General features: G+C 40.0%; 3 protein-coding genes across 3 annotated transcripts in view; all 3 read left to right on the forward strand.

The window, feature by feature from the left end:
* Positions 1 to 4,576: 4,576 nt before the first annotated feature.
* Positions 4,577 to 6,214, forward strand: LOC310860145 (E3 ubiquitin-protein ligase TRIM39-like; the record flags this gene model as incomplete). Its single annotated transcript, XM_083766922.1, has 1 exon — positions 4,577 to 6,214. The coding sequence occupies one exon, from the start codon at positions 4,577 to 4,579 to the stop codon at positions 6,212 to 6,214; it is 1,638 nt and encodes a 545-aa protein (XP_083623048.1).
* Positions 6,215 to 8,792: 2,578 nt separating this feature from the next.
* Positions 8,793 to 13,208, forward strand: ociad2 (OCIA domain containing 2). Its single transcript, XM_083766567.1, has 6 exons — positions 8,793 to 8,967; positions 9,083 to 9,161; positions 10,693 to 10,746; positions 10,840 to 10,887; positions 11,383 to 11,530; positions 12,599 to 13,208. Exons 1-6 carry the CDS (start codon positions 8,878 to 8,880, stop codon positions 12,669 to 12,671), a joined length of 492 nt encoding a protein of 163 aa, XP_083622693.1. The 5' UTR covers positions 8,793 to 8,877; the 3' UTR covers positions 12,672 to 13,208.
* A 4,573-nt stretch (positions 13,209 to 17,781) lies between these two features.
* The window catches only part of nek1 (NIMA-related kinase 1), a 46,208-nt gene continuing 45,240 nt past the window's right edge, over positions 17,782 to 18,749 (forward strand). The window contains exons 1-2 of the mRNA XM_083766414.1: positions 17,782 to 17,826; positions 18,449 to 18,600. Coding sequence (XP_083622540.1) covers positions 18,484 to 18,600 — 117 coding nt within the window. The 5' untranslated portion in view covers positions 17,782 to 17,826; positions 18,449 to 18,483. The remainder of the gene's footprint in view (positions 17,827 to 18,448; positions 18,601 to 18,749) is intronic.

An 18,749-nucleotide genomic window follows, 5' to 3' on the forward strand; every position in this document is an offset into this window, starting at 1 on the left:
TACATATGTACTATGACGTGCTATGACAATGCAATTATAGTGCTGTCTACATAACATGCTATAAGTCTGTATCAAATGCTATCTAAGTCTACAGAAATGCTATCTAAGGGGGTGGGGTAAGTGCTATGGGCCATGATTGGAGAACCAACTCGAATCGTCTCTACTCAACACTACTCCTGCTATTTTGGGACTATTTTTACTATCTGGATATAATGACAGCTGGTGCCAAATTGTGCCGTGTATGGCTGTAAAGTGTAATAGTTACAGACTCACTGCACGTGTGATGCTGATTTTCATGTCGCATAACGTTAACCTCTGTGTTATATAGATATAAATCTGATATCATCATGATGTGTGACTGAGTGGCATAATTTACTCCCCTGTTTTATTACCGTTAGTTGTGTAAAGAGATAAGAAATATGGGTGGATGATTTCCATGAAACCATGTGGTTTCAAGAGAATAACCGTCCGATACACATGCAGCTCAGCATATTTCCTGTCAGTAGGCTGGGGTGCAAAACCCAAACTCAACTGTACTACACCATGCCTAGCCCCTCTCGGGACCCCCCCGGTTGAGCTCTTTTCATCGTTCACCCATAGGGTCCCTCTGCAGTTCGTAAGCCCACATAGGACGCAGCTGTACATACCCTCCATTGCGGCCGTGCTGCGGCCTGGTGGTGGTGGTGGAGCTGAGACAGAGCAGATCAGAGGCAGGAACGTAGGGACGTGCAGCTAGCCAGTCCCGGTGCTGGAGGTGGTACAATGGGAAGTCAATAAGGAAGGAAGAGAGAATTTCAGAACAGCCAAAACGGTAAAAAAAATATTTAACAGCTTCTGTGCCAAATGAAAATTCTCTGACGTTTCCGTTGTCTCTGTCTCTCTTTTGAAACATGGGGGAGGGTATGTACAGCTGCGTCCTATTGTGGGCTTACGAACTGCAGAGGGACCCTACGGGTGAACGATGAAAAGAGCTCAACCGGGGGTCCCGAGAGGGGCTAGGCATGGTGTAGTAGGCCTACAGTTGAGTTTGGGTTTTGCACCCCAGCCTATACTGACAGGAAATTATGCTGAGCTGTCTATGGGACGGTTATTCTCTTGAAACCACATGGTTTCATGGAAATCATCCACCCACATTTCTTATCTCTTTACAGCTAAATGATATAGAGTAACCAAATGGACCCTTATAGATTATAACTGAGTCCTGAATGGTCAGTTGGTGCCACGGCTGCTTTCCCTGCCACCAATGCCAAAAGCATGCAGGGAAATCACGTCATGCAGTTGCACAAAGGGGTGTCTCAGTCAACGCTGCGGCTGCAGGAAAGGACACATGCATTGAAGCGTGCAGTTGCAAGAAACTTGGCAACACCTGCCAGAACACTGAGGATGACTGGACTAAGTCCATGTGTCTGCTGCATGCAAATACAAGTCAGAAACACAAATTAAGGCTTGAAGCAATTATTCATCATAACAAAAACAAAAAAAACATTAATTACTAAAGAGACCAATTTTCACAATATAAATTATATAAAAGTTGATCACAATTGATCTTAAATAAATATGAATATGTCAATGTATTCCCCATATATGAAAACATAAAAAATGACATTTCAGTCTATTTTCTACCTTAACATATAGTTTTATTATGTTTCAGCACAGTGGTGGCCACCATATTTAAATTGTCTATTTTGAGGGCTTAGCTGCCATTTCTTTGTTATACATACAGCAGATTTGGATTCAGCAGACCGTAATACCCCTAGAAAACATGTATGTAATAAATTAACACGATTTGCCTTCGGGGTTCATATTTTTGGGAAACGGACCCAGTCTAATAATAAGTACGGCAGTAGACATGGCATGTGATTGGACACAGTTAGCCTCATCTCAGGCTTACTTATCTGCGAAAATAAGGTGGGTTGTTCTACAGTATGTGGCAATTAACTGCTTGCTTGTGATTGGGTTGGACGTGATGGGCATTATTAATAATAATAATAATAATAATATATTACTACTGCTAATACAATTACTACCTTTTGAACACTACTTTCTTTCTCCCCCTCAAATTGCCTCAATATTTCTATTTGTCATACAGGTCAACAGGGGTCATTACATGCCTTTGTTACATTAAAGCGCAAATAACATGCATTTTAAAACTGCTTTTAATATTTAATAATCATATGGTCTATGTCCCTCAAAGTTATTTCTAATGGTTTGAGCCTCAATCACCACTCTGATATAACCAGGCCTTATCATTTATTTCTGGACTTTGAAAGCAGTTTTAGCTGCAGTACCACAATGTCCTGAGGTGGTGGGGGTGCTGATATGCAGATTATTTAATATTTGAGTCATTATAATACTGATGCTAGATAAAACCAGGCTTGTTTCCATTCCATGCCAGCTTGGAAAATCAACAATGGTGGACATTGTAAACAAAGTGGAAATGCAAATTTGGAACTGAAGACTGAAGAAGAGGAGGAATTATACAAAGTAGGGTGACATTGAGGCCAAAATCAGCCGAGCTGTTCCTGAGAGCAATTTCCATTAAAACACCCATATGACATGAATGCCTGATTGTTCAAAATTGGTTATTTGTTGGGATAGAAAACACACATGGGAGCCCCAAAAACACAAAAGAAATAGAAAAAGTAGAATTTTATGTTATAGGTCCTTTAACAGTTTTGGCACTAGGTGGCAGACTGGCAGTGGCAGTGCAAGCCTGTAAGGCAGTGGTAGCCCAGCCAGAGGCTGTAGCCAAGAGCACATAACGATAACATGCACAGCCACAGACAGAGAAATGTGTAAACTGGCGGCTGTGAGGAAAGGCAGCTCCAGCCGGCAGCCAGGAGTTTCTCAGTATTCTAAAAACTTAGCAAAACAGTGACAGTAGTTTGGGGTGGTGACACTGAGTCTGACAACACAAGAGTCAACACTGACTCTCTCTTCAAAACCTTCATCCAACTGGACTTTTACTGAAATACTGACAACCTAAAGACAGGTGAGTAGCCTACAGCAGATTGATTGATTGATTGATTGATTGAAACAGTTTGCAGAATTACAGTACATTACAGTACAACTAGTGTAGACCCATGCAATTGTCAGTGACGCTTTATATCTGGCGACTTATTCTATATTACTTAGGCTATTTTTAAACATTCAAATGCACTCTGACTCATTGGTTGTCCCAGTGTTACTGTTAGGGTTTGGTTGTCCCCATCAATGGGGTTTTAGTGTTTCAAGATCAGGCTTCCTCCACAGATGTGGGGGTAGGACAAATCTATGCCTAGCACAGTACTGAAGAGAGATCCATCCGAGACACAAACACAAATATGGTTCTAGTGAAAAATAATATATTGTGTTGAGTCTGGCGTAGAGGATAGCATCCTGGTGCCAGTATTTTTCCCATACATTTAAATACGTTTAAATAAATACATTTAGTAGGCTAATAATGACCCCTACATTTAAATAAATTGAGTAGGCTAAATAATGACCAGGTATTAGTGGTGTTAAACATCATGCTGTCAGACATTTCCAGTCTCACACATTTTTCAATAGGGTGTGTGTTCTTTGAACAATGTTTGGTTGCATATTAGTTGCAACAGTGTGTCTGTGTGTGTGTGTGTGTGTGTGTGTGTGTGTGTGTGTGTGTGTGTGTGTGTGTGTGTGTGTGTGTGTGTGTGTGTGTGTGTGTGTGTGTGTGTGTGTGTGTGTGTGTGTGTGTGTGTGTGTGTGTGTGTGTGTGTGTGTGTGTGTTCGTGTGTGTGTGTGTGTGTGTTCGTGTGTGTGTGTTCTTTTTAGAGGATTGTCGTGTAGCTGTGGGAGAGACTGACAGAGCCAAGAAGACCCTGCCTCCTGGATTTAAGGTACGTACAGTGCATTGCTTACACAATATATGTAAATCTAACTCAAATGGAACCAAATTTAATTTAATGTTTACCTGCCGGGGCCAAGTGTTGAGTGCAGCCACCTGGCTTCTACCTGGCCTCCCACTACTAGAGAAATGTCCTCCAGATATAGTGAGAGTCAAGGACTGCATGTTTTGTATGGCTCTCAAGTTAAACTGAAGTCGATAGTCTTGCTTTGGGCCCATATAACCGTTCTTGTATGGGACTTATTGCATCTTAGCATGCTGCTTGGCTAATTCAGGGAGCATCCTATATTTTTACATATTCCCTGAATTAGCCAGGCAGCATACTAAGTTACATTTAAATGGTTAAAATGGAATATATGAGGTGAGTGTACTGTGGTCCTGACTGAATCACAGTTTTCAAGAGAGGGCATAATACAATGTTTCTCTCCATATCAAAGAAGATAACTAGAACAATGAAAGCTCCTGTGTTACATTCATGGCATCAGCATACTGTAACTATTTTGCCACTGTTGTCCTGTACTTTTTTGCCATGAGAAAATAATTGTGTAAGTGTTGTTGTAACTGTTTGTTTTTTACTGTTGTTGAAGACCAAAGACAAATTTCCACACGTGGACAATAAATTAAACTAACTAACTAACGTAACCTGTACGGTGATAAGTAGCATTTACAAACTACCTCTGGTGACTTTCTTTTAATTCTCTGTGTGTAGAAATGGCATCTGCCAACAGTTTCCTGTCTGAAGAGCAGTTCCTGTGTTCTATCTGTCTGGACGTGTTCACCGATCCAGTCACCATTCCTTGCGGACACAACTACTGCAAAAACTGTATCACACATTATTGGGACACTAATTTGCGTCAGTGTCCACTATGCAAAAAATATTTCAAAAAGAGACCACGTGTCTTTGTCAATACTTGCCTTTCTGACTTGGCTGATCAGTTCCGGAAGTTGGAAAACAGTTACAAGCAAGAACCTGCTAAGCCAGATGAAGTCTCCTGTGACATTTGTACTGAGACCAAGCTCAAGGCGCTGAAGTCCTGCCTGGTGTGTCTGGCCTCCTACTGTGAGACTCACCTGGAGCCTCATCAGAGAGTCTCTGCGTTTAAACGACACAAACTAATCGACCCTGTAAAGAACCTGGAAGACATTATGTGCAGAAAACATGACAGACCTCTGAAGCTGTTCTGTAAGACTGACCATATGTGTGTTTGTCAGTTCTGCACAGAGTCGGACCACAAGTTACATCAAATTATATCTCTGGAAGACGGCTGTGAAGGAAAGAAGGCTGAGCTGGGAAAGACAGAGGCTGAAGTTCAGCAGATGATCCAGGAAAGACAAATGAAAATTCAGGAGGTCAGACACTCAGTAGATCTCAGCCTGGAAGATGCAGACAGGGAGATAGCAGACAGTGTGCAGGTCTGCACGGCTCTGAGCAGCTGTATTGAGAGAAGCCAGGCTGAGGTTGTCGATGTGATTGAAGAGAAGGTTACAACAACAAGGAAACAGGCTGAAGGCTTCATTAAAGAGCTGCAACAGGAAATCACTGAGTTAAAGAAGAGAAGCTCTGAGCTGCAACAGCTCTTAGACACAGAAGACCACCTCCACCTCCTCCAGAACTTTACATCTATCAACACCCCTCCACCCACCAAGGACTGGTCAAAGGTCACCATCCATCAGCCTTCATATGTGGGGACTGTGAGGATAGCTGTGGCTCAGCTGGAGAAGGCACTCGGTAAAGAGATGGAGAAGAAGCTGCATGATGCTGAGCTGAGGAGGGTCCAGCAATATGCAGTGGATGTAACACTGGACCCCAATTCAGCAAATCCCCATCTCATTCTATCTGAGGATGGAAAACGGGTGAAGAAGAAGAAGAAAAGAATAGAAAACGGTCTTCTCACAGACAACACACAAAGATTCTCTCCATATCTTTTTGTCTTAGGAAAACAAAGCTTCTCCTCAGGAAGGTTTTACTATGAGGTTGAGGTTAAAGACAAAACTCGCTGGAATTTAGGAGTGGCCAGAGAGTCCATCGACAGAAAGCTGGATTCCATCACACGGAGTCCCAACAACGGTTACTGGACGATATGTTTGAGGAATGGAAATACTATGTACTATGCGGCTGCTGAGCCTGCTGTCATCCCTGTACGAGAGAAGCTACAGAAAGTGGGAGTGTTTGTGGATTATGAGGAGGGTCTGGTCTCCTTTTACGATGTGGAGACGGGAGTTAATATCCACTCTTTCATTGGCTGCACCTTCACTGAGAAACTCTATCCATTTTTCTGTCCTGGACATACTGATGGTGGTAAAAACCTTGCTCCTCTGATCATCTCTCCTGTCAATCACAGAGATTAGACTAATCCTTGGGTGATTTTCTTTTTACATGAAAAGGTTGGTTTTCTTTTTCTTTTTTTTACAACATGTATGGATGGAAGGGTTCATTCATTTACAGGTTTATTTTCAAATGTACAGTATGTCTCACACACACACACACACACACACACACACACACACTAGTAAACCAGGGAGATCAATCTGAACACAACTGAAGTTCCATGCTAAAATAATGATATTATTTGACGAAATGTTAAGGCTTTTCCTTTCTCCCTCTCTCGTGAGTGGTGTGTAAATAGTAGAGAAAAAGAGGCTGTGAAGGAGTTCCTCAGTAACTGTCAATCTAAACTGAAAGTAAAGTGCCGACAATACTACAATACTTAATTCGACAGGGCTTACACAGACATTCTGACAACTTAAAGACACTGCGGATAATTATGTATTATTCATTAACAGAATAAAAGCTGCAACTGTATCCAGACATGATGTTTAAGTCTTTTTTTTGCAAGTTTATTATCTGTCATTTCATATCAAGTAATTTACCTGTTGTTCATAACAGTATTCTATTAAAAATATAAATGTTACACGAAGTACAGCCAAAGAATAATAAAACGTTCTACATTGAAACATTGAGCTGAAATGTTTTCTGTCTTGATACAATCACTTGATTGTATAGTTTATTTTTTATTTGAATGCATTGGACAGGGTGTATCATCATGACCGGGTGTATCATGTCAAGGTGTTTATTTTATTATTTTTTATTCCAGAAAGTAATATGTTGGACTATTTCAATTATAAGTAATCTGAGAAAACAAAGTAGTTATACCGATGCTTGTATATGCCGATGCAATGTGACCTCTCTGTTTACACAATGCTGTATGCCTGTACTCCCTCCAAACTGTATATACTTTCCCCCTTTTCAACTGCTTTTATTGTATTTTTACACTTGCGTTGGCAAACGTATGTTTTCTCATGTCAATAAAGCTCCTTTGAATTGAGTTGAATTGAATGCGACCACAAACATCTGATTCTACATCTAATTCTGAAACTAATGGTTAGTATAATTAATGCATATGTTGTTTAATTCGCACAGAAACTTCAGAGAAACAAATGAAAGAAATCAAGATATTCATCATTGATTTTATTTAGGCCTGCAGATACAACATGCTGAAGCAGACAGTGGAATCCACCATCATAGCCAGTAGATGGCGCCCAAAACCTATAACATTTTGATGACGTTGCTGCTGGAACTGGAACTGTCTGGAACTATGTCTGGAACACTACAAATTAAGATGATAAATGGCTACTCTCTCCTGATTGGCTGAAAGTTTGTCACCTACCTGAAGTGAAAATCCCCTGTTACTGAACAAACACTATAGCAATGATTACTATCAGAATGTAGTGATTTAACCTTTAAAAATATATCACTTAATACCTTTAATAAGTGTTAAAAACATGCAGGCATTCATATGGTTAGCAAGCATAAACTCATATATGAAGCCAAAACTATAGTAGTCTAATAGTCTTGTTCTCAATTTGAGAAGTTGAGAACAAATGTATCTTCATTCAAATTAATCAGAATTATTAGTACGGCTGCTCTGATGAGATGAACAACCTTTGGTTTGAAAAGGCCAAGGTCACGGTCAAGGTCAAAATCAAGAAAGAAGAGATGAGTGGGTCGTGCAGGTTGCGCAGGGGTAAACTCCCTGCCCACTAGACAAGGGTTCAATTCCTCCATGGTGCCCCCGACTTGGCTCAGCACAATTGGCCAATGTTCAAGCGTGGGAGGCTTGGTGGTGGGAAGGGAGACAATCAAGATAAGTGCATTCAAATGCAGGTCCTCACAGCTCAAACAGAGTTTATGACATGACACCAGGCATAGCTGATTTCTTAATGTATTCCAATTAATCATTAATTTACACATTGTGTTCTGTTCAAGTGAAGTCCAAGTTCAAGTGCAAACCCACAGATAGTCGAGCAGTGCCATCATGCCCGAGTAGGCTAGAGATAATTAAATTTACAGTCAATGGCACTGAGCAGCAGAATTAATTATCACAGGTCAACCACATTCATATTGTAAACAGGTCATGGAAATAAATAAGTTTAAAGTTCATCTTTGTATCAACAGCCTCACGCCTGTCCACATTTATCACATGGTCTCACCTCACCCACTACAGTACACTTCCAAACCTGGCATTGCCGCATTACTTAATACTGGTATAGTATACATGCCACTATACTAAACACAGCCACAGCAACAAACAGCAGACAGGGTGTAACAGCTGCAGATACTGTACAGTGTACAGAGGTAATCCTTTTTTAAGTGAGGTATGTCTTCCAAAGAAGCAAAGTTGAAAAGTGGTTTATACATTCATTATTCTTTATTGTGGACATTTCTGTCTAATCCATGTTTTCTCAAGCATAGGCCTATAGCTTATCTGAGAGTGAGTTGGCAAGAGTGCTCGTGCGACAGAGAGAGAGAGAGTATACTGTTCTGGAATCTATTACAAGTTATTACAGCCGCCCCTTTTAGTGGGCCGGGCCTCTGTGATACTGTATGTTTACAAGAGGGGTGGAGTCAGTGCAGTTGCACTGAAAGCAGGAATAAACAGACCACAGTTGCTCTGACTGAGAAAGGTCCAGCCAAATTACTGAAGACGAGTGATATCTTGTTCATTTGCATCATGAGTACTGAAACGACAGAGCAGACAGTCGTAGTGAGGACAGAGGGAGCTGCTGGGACGAGTTCAGCTGCTGAAAAAGGAGGGGGGAAGGTAAAGGGAAATGATCACTTGACCACCAGCAGGGTGAACCACCAAGGGCATGAATGAAGCATGATGATAGGTGACCTGTAGGCCTATACTGTGTCTTACTGTGTGTGTCTTACAGTGTGGTGACCACCATATCCACAGCGAGGATGTGAAACAGATTTGGAAGGAATGCAAGGAGGAGAGCTTTTGGTACAGAGGTACACTTTACAAAACACACACACTCTAATACTTTATAATTGTACAGTATTTGAAAATAAGATAGCTATACATGTATCCCCAAAACCTTCAATATGTGAGTTGAATCAGTGTAGTTGTAGGTTTGCTGTGCTCCATGGCCGGTTCTAGGGGGAGGGGCAGGGGTGCGCAGAGCCCATGCACCCAAAAGTGCATCTTGCCCACCCAATCAAAGGTTATGGGTAATATTTATTTTTATCCAATATAAAAAAGACCACAAAATATCTGTACCATTTATCATTTCTGATTGGATGGGGAGCATTTGTATAGAAATTTAGACCCACCTGAACACCGTCCTGGCAGAGTAGTTCTGGAGTAGTTCCAACGGATTGTGTGTCCCTGGTCTTTCCCTAGTGGGACTGATTGAGGGTAGCTACTGGGACGTAAGTCGGGACTTGATCACTCCCGGCTGGGTCGCCTGAGTGAGGGGTATGATGTTGAGAGACCCGAAACCCCGTTGACCTCAGGATACATCACTGAGGATACGTCCCAGGTGCATCCATGTGATGTTTTTTGTTGTTGTTATATGATCATTTTCTATGCATTTCGGGGGTTTAGGGGGTTTTGACCGTGGCGCGTGCTGGGACGCCCACCCATATATTAGTCCTGCCCACCCTATAGTGAGGCAAGCTAGAACCGGCCCTGTTGTGCTCTTCCGGGATAGACTATAAGTGCTGTTGTATAAGAGTCCAAACAAAGGGTTGGGTAGTGTGAGTCAATCCGTTTACATTCCTGCTGGGTGAAAGCCAAGTCGCCCGTGACCTTAGAAATAACACCTGTGTGAAGTGAGGGGCGCTCTTATTATCATCAGGACGTAACATGTCGATTTGCTCAGACACATATGATGTAAATTCTCTATTCATTGTCAATGGGAGTTTAACAAAAATACCAATTTGCTTGTTTACATATGACGTAAATTCTCCATTCATTGTCAATGGCATTTAATGTTTGTTAGGACAAAAATACACATTTGCTCAGACACATATGACGTAAATTCTCTATTCATTGTCAATGGCAAATCGACACCATAGCCCTCAAAAACATCACCACGTAGAGAGAGTTAGAAAAGGTAACAAGATAATACAATTTTGCAATTAGCTCAACACATGATAGCCTATAGTGTTGATTTAAGACAATATTTTAGGTTGATTTGCTTCGGTTTGATTGGCTCTGTAGGAGATTTGACCTGGAAACACATTCCAATTTGTCTTGTGCACTTCCGGTTCAAACCTGCAGCCAAGCCAAGACATAGCAGAACAACTATGGGGGAGATAGAATTGTTTTTACTATTTGCTTCACTTTAGCATAATTTCAAAATACAGTATATTTGCAGTATACAAAAAAAATATATAGTATAATAAAAAAAAATCCTGCAGTATTGCAGAACCTGTGATCTGTGACTCGGTATAGTGTATATCTCTGATGATCAGTAATCAGGGAACAATAGTTTATTTGACTTGACATGACTCTGGCCCTTTGACTCTCTATCTTTAGCTCTTCCCCTCTCTGTGGGCAGCATGGGTGTCACTGGAGGTCTCATCTATAATGGTAAGTCATTGTCGTTCAGATCACTTAGCCTCCATATCCTGATGTTATGTTAATACCGTATCTTATTTAAAAAAACGTTTTATTTTTATGCAGGCATTTGGAAATCATCAACGAGATTTGGTCCTTTCCCCAAACTAGCAGGTGGGTAGCATCTCGTCTGGTAAGGATAGCAGCCTGGAGTTCAATTCATAGCTTCTAATCTAATCCTTCATTGTTGTCAGTAAAGTTAGTTCAGACTGGCAGCCCAATTACAATATTTTAGCTTAAGCTTACTGTATCCACATAAACTACATTTTGCAAGTCAACCACATTCCTGGGTGGTTTTAAATTTGATTCAAATCTGATTTCTAAAGATGTGTCTCAATGTGGACATTTAGGACACTAAACCATTGAACTTATATAGATGCTATTTTCTGTGAATGACACCATGTTGTTATGTACCACAGCAACCAATGTAGACAGGTAAACGATGTGTGAAATGTGAATACACAAATCCAATCTGGTAACTTGCAAATTACTGTGTGGTCAGTCAGTCCTAAAGATCAGATTTGAGAAACAAACCAAATTTACGTATCTGCAGTCTGAACAAGCCTTAGCTGTCATTGGGACAATAGTTACAATGTTTCTGTTCTTCAGTGGCTGGAGTCCTTGGCTATGCAGTGGGAAAGGCCTCTTATGCCCCAACTTGCCGAAGCAAATTTCAGAACAAGTTTGGACCAGGATCTGGGCCAGGATTTGGCCCTGGGGCTGGAAGACCAGGTTTTGGACCGGGGTCAGGACATAGGTGAGAAACACTTTGGGTTTAGGAAAAGAAGAAGTCCGCACACAGCCTTAGTTCTGGCCTCCAACAGTGTTTATTATATTAAAACAGTTTATTATATTAAAACACTGACATTCTAGTCAAATACACGTCGTTTCGGCCATGAGTCATGTATTGTATTTAGGTAAACGTTGTGTATTTTACTAGAATGTCAGTGTTTTAATATAATAAACAGTGTTGGAGCTAAGGCTGTGTGCAGACTTCTTCTTTTCCTGTATGCAAACCTTTTGTCCATGGCACCAGTGAGAGACTGGATGTGCGCAAGCCACCTGTTCAAAAGCATTGGGTTTAACACACCACAACATAACCAGTCATGTTTCTTATCAATGTCATGTCAAACCAGGAGGTAATCCATGTGGTTTGAAATAAAAACACAAGCTGGCATGAGTGCACCAGTATGGAAATACAATTTTGTGTTTTAGTGAGTGAGTGACAACAGTATACTGTATTCAGTGTATTGCATTATTATACTGTACAGATGCAAGGACAAATGAAAAAATTAATAATAATGAGTTCCCTTTGAGAGATCAAATAGGGGACAACAGGTTGCAAGTGGTTAATACAACAGATGCCCTTGACACCAGATTCTCATGATATAAATTGATAAGATTGTTTTGTCATTTAATTTATTTTAGAAAGTGCTTGAAAGTTATCCTCTTTGAGAAAACAAAAATGTAGAAAGAAATACCAGGAAGGTATTGTAAAGATCATATTTTGACTGTGATGTTCTAGCTATAATCAAACAGCTCCCGCAGCCATGATTTACAGTTAAAAGTCCACCATCAACCCAACTAACAAAATGAAGGGTAAACCTGTCTTTAGAATCCGTGCCAAACAGCACTGCCCACAGTCTCTGATCCTCTTTGAATTTGCTCAAAGCCATATCTGCATTTAGTTTAGATTGTGTCACTGCATGACAAAGCATATAAGTGATATTGTTTGACCCTTGCCCCTCCTAATGTAAAGAGAAATGATAAAGTTCCTTTGAAAATGTTACGCCACATCTGTACTGATTCATAATAATGCCCACAGACATTGCCACCACATATGTCAGGAGTGCAAGACGCAAGCTGCAACTGCACCTGCTGAAAACAAACAGAACTAGAACTGCACTCTGTCGAGTGCATACTTGCTTGTTGCACACTAGTAGGCCATAAATGGCCAACTAGTGCGCAAGCAGAGCGCGCAAGTACTTTCGACCGCTGTAAACTGTTAAATCTCAGTATCTCTGTGAAGGAACGTTTGAAATGTATAATCATTAGGTGTAACTATTTGCTACCTACCTACTTTATGCATATAAACACCTAGTATTATTAAGTATGGTTCAAGTTTCTATCTATATAAGAAATAGTTTTATCGATGTAGATATATTCTGGATCCCTTTTTAGTTTTTTAAAGAAAAATAAATCATTGATATGTGATGAAAAAAAGGTATATAAACTGAATTAAAATATGTTATACAGTATAATTATTCTGTAAACGGTGGAATCTCAATATCTCTGTGAAGGAACGTTTGAAATGTCTAATTATTAGGTGTAACTATTTGCTAACTATCTACTTTATGCATGTAAACACCTAGTATTATTAAGTGTGGTTCAAGTTTCTATCTATATAAGAAATACAGTTTTATCGATGTAGATATATTCTAGTTCCCTTTTTAGTTTTTCAAAGAAAAATAAATCATTGATATGTGATGAAAAGAAATGTATATAAACTGAATTAAAATATATTATACAGTATAATTATTGTATTACTTATTGTAAATTGTCAATTGTTTTAAATGTATTTCATCTTGGTTGGATTTGTATTTAATTGTTTAAAGCCTAATCTTGACATGTAGGTCTTTATACTAGAGCTAGTCATACATATACACACACCATGTACTCTGGTCCCAGCAGATCAGGCACAATTTGCTGATTATGTATATAGTTTACGTATGACTAGCTCTAAATGATGACGTAAGACATACGTATACATATACATATACTATATATATAGTATATGTATATGTAAAATGGCGGGTTGGCTGTCACGTTTTTATAACTACATACTCTATATACTATATAGAGTATGTAGTTATAAGTTGATTATACTGTGGTTACTTTGCGCCAAAAAACGTGACAGCCAACCCGCCATTTTATGCGTATGCAAGAAAAACAGCAAATCTGTGCCTGGTTTGCTGGGACCAGATTACACAAATGACCATATTTCTTACGTCATCATTGAGAGCTAGTCATACAAATACACACCACGTACTCTGGTCCCAGCAGATCAGGCACAATTTGCTATTTTATTTTTACTGGTTATAGTATATAGTATACGTATGACTAGCTCTAAATGATGACGTAAGACATACGTATACATATACATATACTATATAGAGTATGTAGTTGTAAGTTGATTAGCGGTATACTGTGGTTACTTTGCGCCAAAAACCGTGACAGCCAACCCGCCATTTTATGCTTATGCAAGAAAAACAGCAAATCTGTGCCTGGTTTGCTGGGACCAGATTACACAAATGACCATATTTCTTACGTCATCATTGAGAGCTAGTCATACAAATACACACCACGTACTCTGGTCCCAGCAGATCAGGCACAATTTGCTATTTTATTTTTACTGGTTATGTATATAGTATAGTATGACTAGCTCTAAATGATGACGTAAGACATACGTATACATATACATATACTATATAGAGTATGTAGTTGTAAGTTGATTAGCGGTATACTGTGGTTACTTTGCGCCAAAAACCGTGACAGCCAACCCGCATTTTTATGCTTATGCAAGAAAAACAGCAAATCTGTGCCTGGTTTGCTGGGACCAGATTACACAAATTACCATATTTCTTACGTCATCATTGAGAGCTAGTCATACAAATACACACCACGTACTCTGGTCCCAGCAGATCAGGCACAATTTGCTATTTTATTTTTACTGATTATGTATATAGTATACGTATGACTAGCTCTCAATGATGACGTAAGACATACGTATACATATATAGCCTACTATATAGAGTATGTAGTTGTAAGTTGATTAGCGGTATACTGTGGTTACTTTGCGCCAAAAACCGTGACAGCCAACCCGCCATTTTATGCTTATGCAAGAAAAACAGCAAATCTGTGCCTGGTTTGCTGGGACCAGATTACACAAATGACCATATTTCTTACGTCATCATTGAGCTAGTCATACATATACACACCACGTACTCTGGTCCCAGCAGATCAGGCACAATTTGCTACTTTATTTTTACTGATTATGTATATAGTATACGTATGACTAGCTCTCAATGATGACGTAAGAAATATGGTCATTTGTGTAATCTGGTCCCAGCAGAACAGGCACAGATTTGATGTTTTTTTGCATACACATCAAATGGCGGGTTGGCTGTCACGGTGAAAGAGACTGGGCGAAATTATTACTTGCGCGCTCTGCTTGCGCAAGTAACTAGAGGTATGTACGGAATATGTCTCATAATGTTCAAAGAGTTACACATTAAAACAGTTAAAACATATAAAGTTATTATTGTGTATTTCAGGTTCTACAGAGGTGGAATGGTTTCTACTGTTAGGATGGATTCTTACTTTCTTAGTTTACTTCCTATCCTATTTATATGCATTTGTTCTTGCATATTGTAAATCTCTCTGGATTAAGAGTGTCTGCTATTGCCAAATGCCTAAATTGTAATTTGGGGTTCAATCAAGTGTCTTATTTTATATTCAGATACAAAAAGACTACTTTTGCTGAACGGTTATTATCTTACTCCATGTTACAAAACAATAAATGATCGGGTTTCCCTGTGGGAGGAGGTCAAAATGGAGGTGAGTGTAGCAGTGAGTGTAGCATCTGCCTGATGGCCTCAAAAGTCTAATATCTCCCCTGGTCCAGAGAGATATCCCTTTGGTCTAGTGGTAAAGATGTTGGACTTTCACGCAGGAGGCCTGAGTTTGAATCCCGGTACATATATTCAAGGGGTCAGCTGCATTACTATGTGGGTGTATAAGTGTGTGCAAGTCCCACACGCCATTCGCTGATGTGGCAGTCAGCTGACCAATTGGGCGGGCGACTTAAGCTCACTTGACTGGCTGTGTCTACACTTAAGATTCCATGCGCGGACAGAAGAAGCTGTCTTTTGCGTAATTTCCGGGTTTTTAGACAGCTGGTGGATGGAAATGAAGCTCCACCCACGCAGTAGATTGCCGCATCGGCCAGATTCCCAGAAAAGCTTGCCCCAGCGGCATTCTGCCGCGTGGGTAGAGCTTCATTTCTATCCACCAGCTGTCTAAAAACCCGGAATTTTCGGAAATGACGCAAAAGACAGCTTCCTTTGGCCGTGCATGGAAGTTCAGATGTGCCCAGGCTGACTGCAGTCTGCATGCTCTTCCTGCCTTCCTCTGCATATGGTTCCTGGTTGTTATGTGATGTTTGCTCCCACCACCACCCCAGCACCACCGGTGGGCTCTATTATATATGTTCTATTTATGTCTATCTCCCTGCTCTTAATGTTTTATGATGGTGTTTAATCGTGCCGAGCAGGGAGAAAATGCTGCAGTGCCGAACGCCAAGATAAATATCATATGCACACTTGTATTCTCATTCTATAATAAATATTGATGAAATCTATTTGTGAGTTGTCTGACTGAAATTGAACTATTTTATTTCTGGTGTTAAAAGTGTGTCTGCAATCCTTTGCTGTCCAAATATACAGAACACCTGAACTACATCTGATTGAGACCCAAATGTTGGGCAACTGCTAATTCTGTTAGTTTGTTGTTTTTGATGTACCGGTATATATTGTTATACTGTAGGAAATAGAGCTAATCTATCAATGTTATCATCTCTAATGAATGCTTGATTCACTTTCACTTTAATGTTTTATTTTGGTCTTCAGTTCATGTACAGAAGGAAACAGTATATAAATAAAGAGTTTTGACCAAAAAAGGTCTATATAGGCTTAAGCTAATTAGCTTATTTTGCCTACCAACTATAAATAATATACATAAATAATATACATGACAAACAGAGAAAACAAAAACAAAGTAATTAGTCTCTGTAGGTAAACTTTTTTAACAGTGGTTATCAGATCATGATAAATACATGTATTGTTGTACATGTAAAACATGATAAATTATATATGTATGTACGTACATATCATAATATATTTATATTAGGCAAAATATAAAATACAAGATCACAAGACGTGTCTATACTTATTTATCATCTTGTTTTTTAAACACATGGATTGAACTACATGTCCTCAGTTCCTTGTCACTGCATTTCCACAGACTTACCCCTTTCCCAGATACACAGTGTTGCTTTGTATTTGTTCTTGCAAAAGTTGTCTCGAACAGCTTTTGAAGACAGTATGGAAGCAGCTTATTATGAGCTTTGTACAGAATCAACAGGGTTTGCAGATTGACTAGATCCCAAAATGTTAGTGCATGGAGATCTATAAATAGGGCATTGGTAGGCTCACGGTACTCAGCTCTCTTAATTATTCGTATAACTCCTTTCTGTAGGCTATAGGATAAAAATAGGATTAACGTTCGTTTTTCCCCATAACTCCACACAGTATGTCATAAGGGAACAATATAATAAGTATAATGAGTTTTGATTCAAGATTTATTTTTATCTAGATATAATATTGCAATTGTTTTAGACATTCCTAAGGATGAATACAAAATTAATATCAACATCTTAAAACCAAAATGTTGAATTGTGGGTTTGAGCTCACATGCCGTTGGCTCATGATACCTATATGTGTCTCAACATTCACTTGGACAGAAAGATTAAGGACACACACACATGTCACACATGTGCCCCCTGCTGGCCTGAAATTCATCAATCACAGCAGAGTTAGTAGACCTATATGTACGTGCTTATAAATTCAATATTTAAATGATTTAACAATTAAAACACAATCGGCTGCTTGCAATGTGCTTTGTCTCAAAACGGAATCTTTTTCAAACATTTTCAACTAACAATGTAGCCTGCCTATCTTGTATTTTGAAGTCTAGACTAGCCTGTGTACAGTGTTACTGTTATGTTGGTTGCTAAGGAAGATGTTTCACAGCAACCGTCCATAAGGGGCGGGGTCCCGCGCGACGGACGACTCTAAGAACCAATCAGCGGCAGAGGGCGTCCAATGAAAACGACCGCTGGTGTAGTTGGGTAGAGAGCGCAGGGAGGATCATCCTTCATCCATCCATGCATCACTACTAGCAGCACAGCGCCGAGTAGCCACTGACAGCCTGGTGGTAAGTGTCGCCTTAATATTATGTTTTCATGCTCGATTTAAGCCATAATACGACGCTGTCGCTTGGCGACAAGAGCCGATCTATAAGCTAACAACTCGAGGCGTTGTAGCTCTTAAATATCTTATTAGTAGCAGGTTAATGTTACAGGGCTGTATTGTTTTGAGCATCACTCACAGTCACTGCCCATAGTCAAGAAGATCCAATACCATTTTCTGTCTGACAGTGACAGCTTCAGTGTCAGCTAACTAAGGCTTGATTGAGATATACACACACACACACACACACACACACACACACACACACACACACACACACACACACACACACACACACACACACACACACACACACACACACACACACACACACACACACACACACACACACACACACTGTGTTGTTGATCTTGATATGTCGCCAATTTTTCATGGAACAACAATGTCTTCTCCAAGTGTGTATTAGTGTCAGTCTCTCTACTCTAGATGTGTACATGTTGAATTCATCCATATTCCAATAATCCCACTATAGCATGGAGGGTAAAAGCCTCATGCATAATGCAATGTCTCTCAGGCTGATCCCTCTTTGTTTCTATGTCGCTATGTTCTTTGATCACATTGTTCAGACCCAGGATGCAGAAGACCCAGCAGTTTGTCTAACATGGAGAGGTATGAGAAGGTGAAGAAGATCGGGGAAGGGTCCTTTGGAAAGGCCATCCTGGTCAAGTCCAAGGAGGATGGACACCCGTATGTCATCAAGGAGATCGGAATCTCTAGGGTGAGCCCATGTTCTGGATTAAATGTTCACGTTTCACCCGCAACGCTTGTGTCGTCTTGCTTTCTCACATTTTCGATCACTTTCTTTCTATATATCACTTCCTATCACTATTACTTTCTATCACTGTGTATCACTTTATCGTAATCAAT

This window comes from Protomyctophum parallelum (genome assembly GCF_964188405.1).
Source record: "Protomyctophum parallelum genome assembly, chromosome: 6".
Taxonomy (NCBI): Eukaryota; Metazoa; Chordata; class Actinopteri; order Myctophiformes; family Myctophidae; genus Protomyctophum; species Protomyctophum parallelum.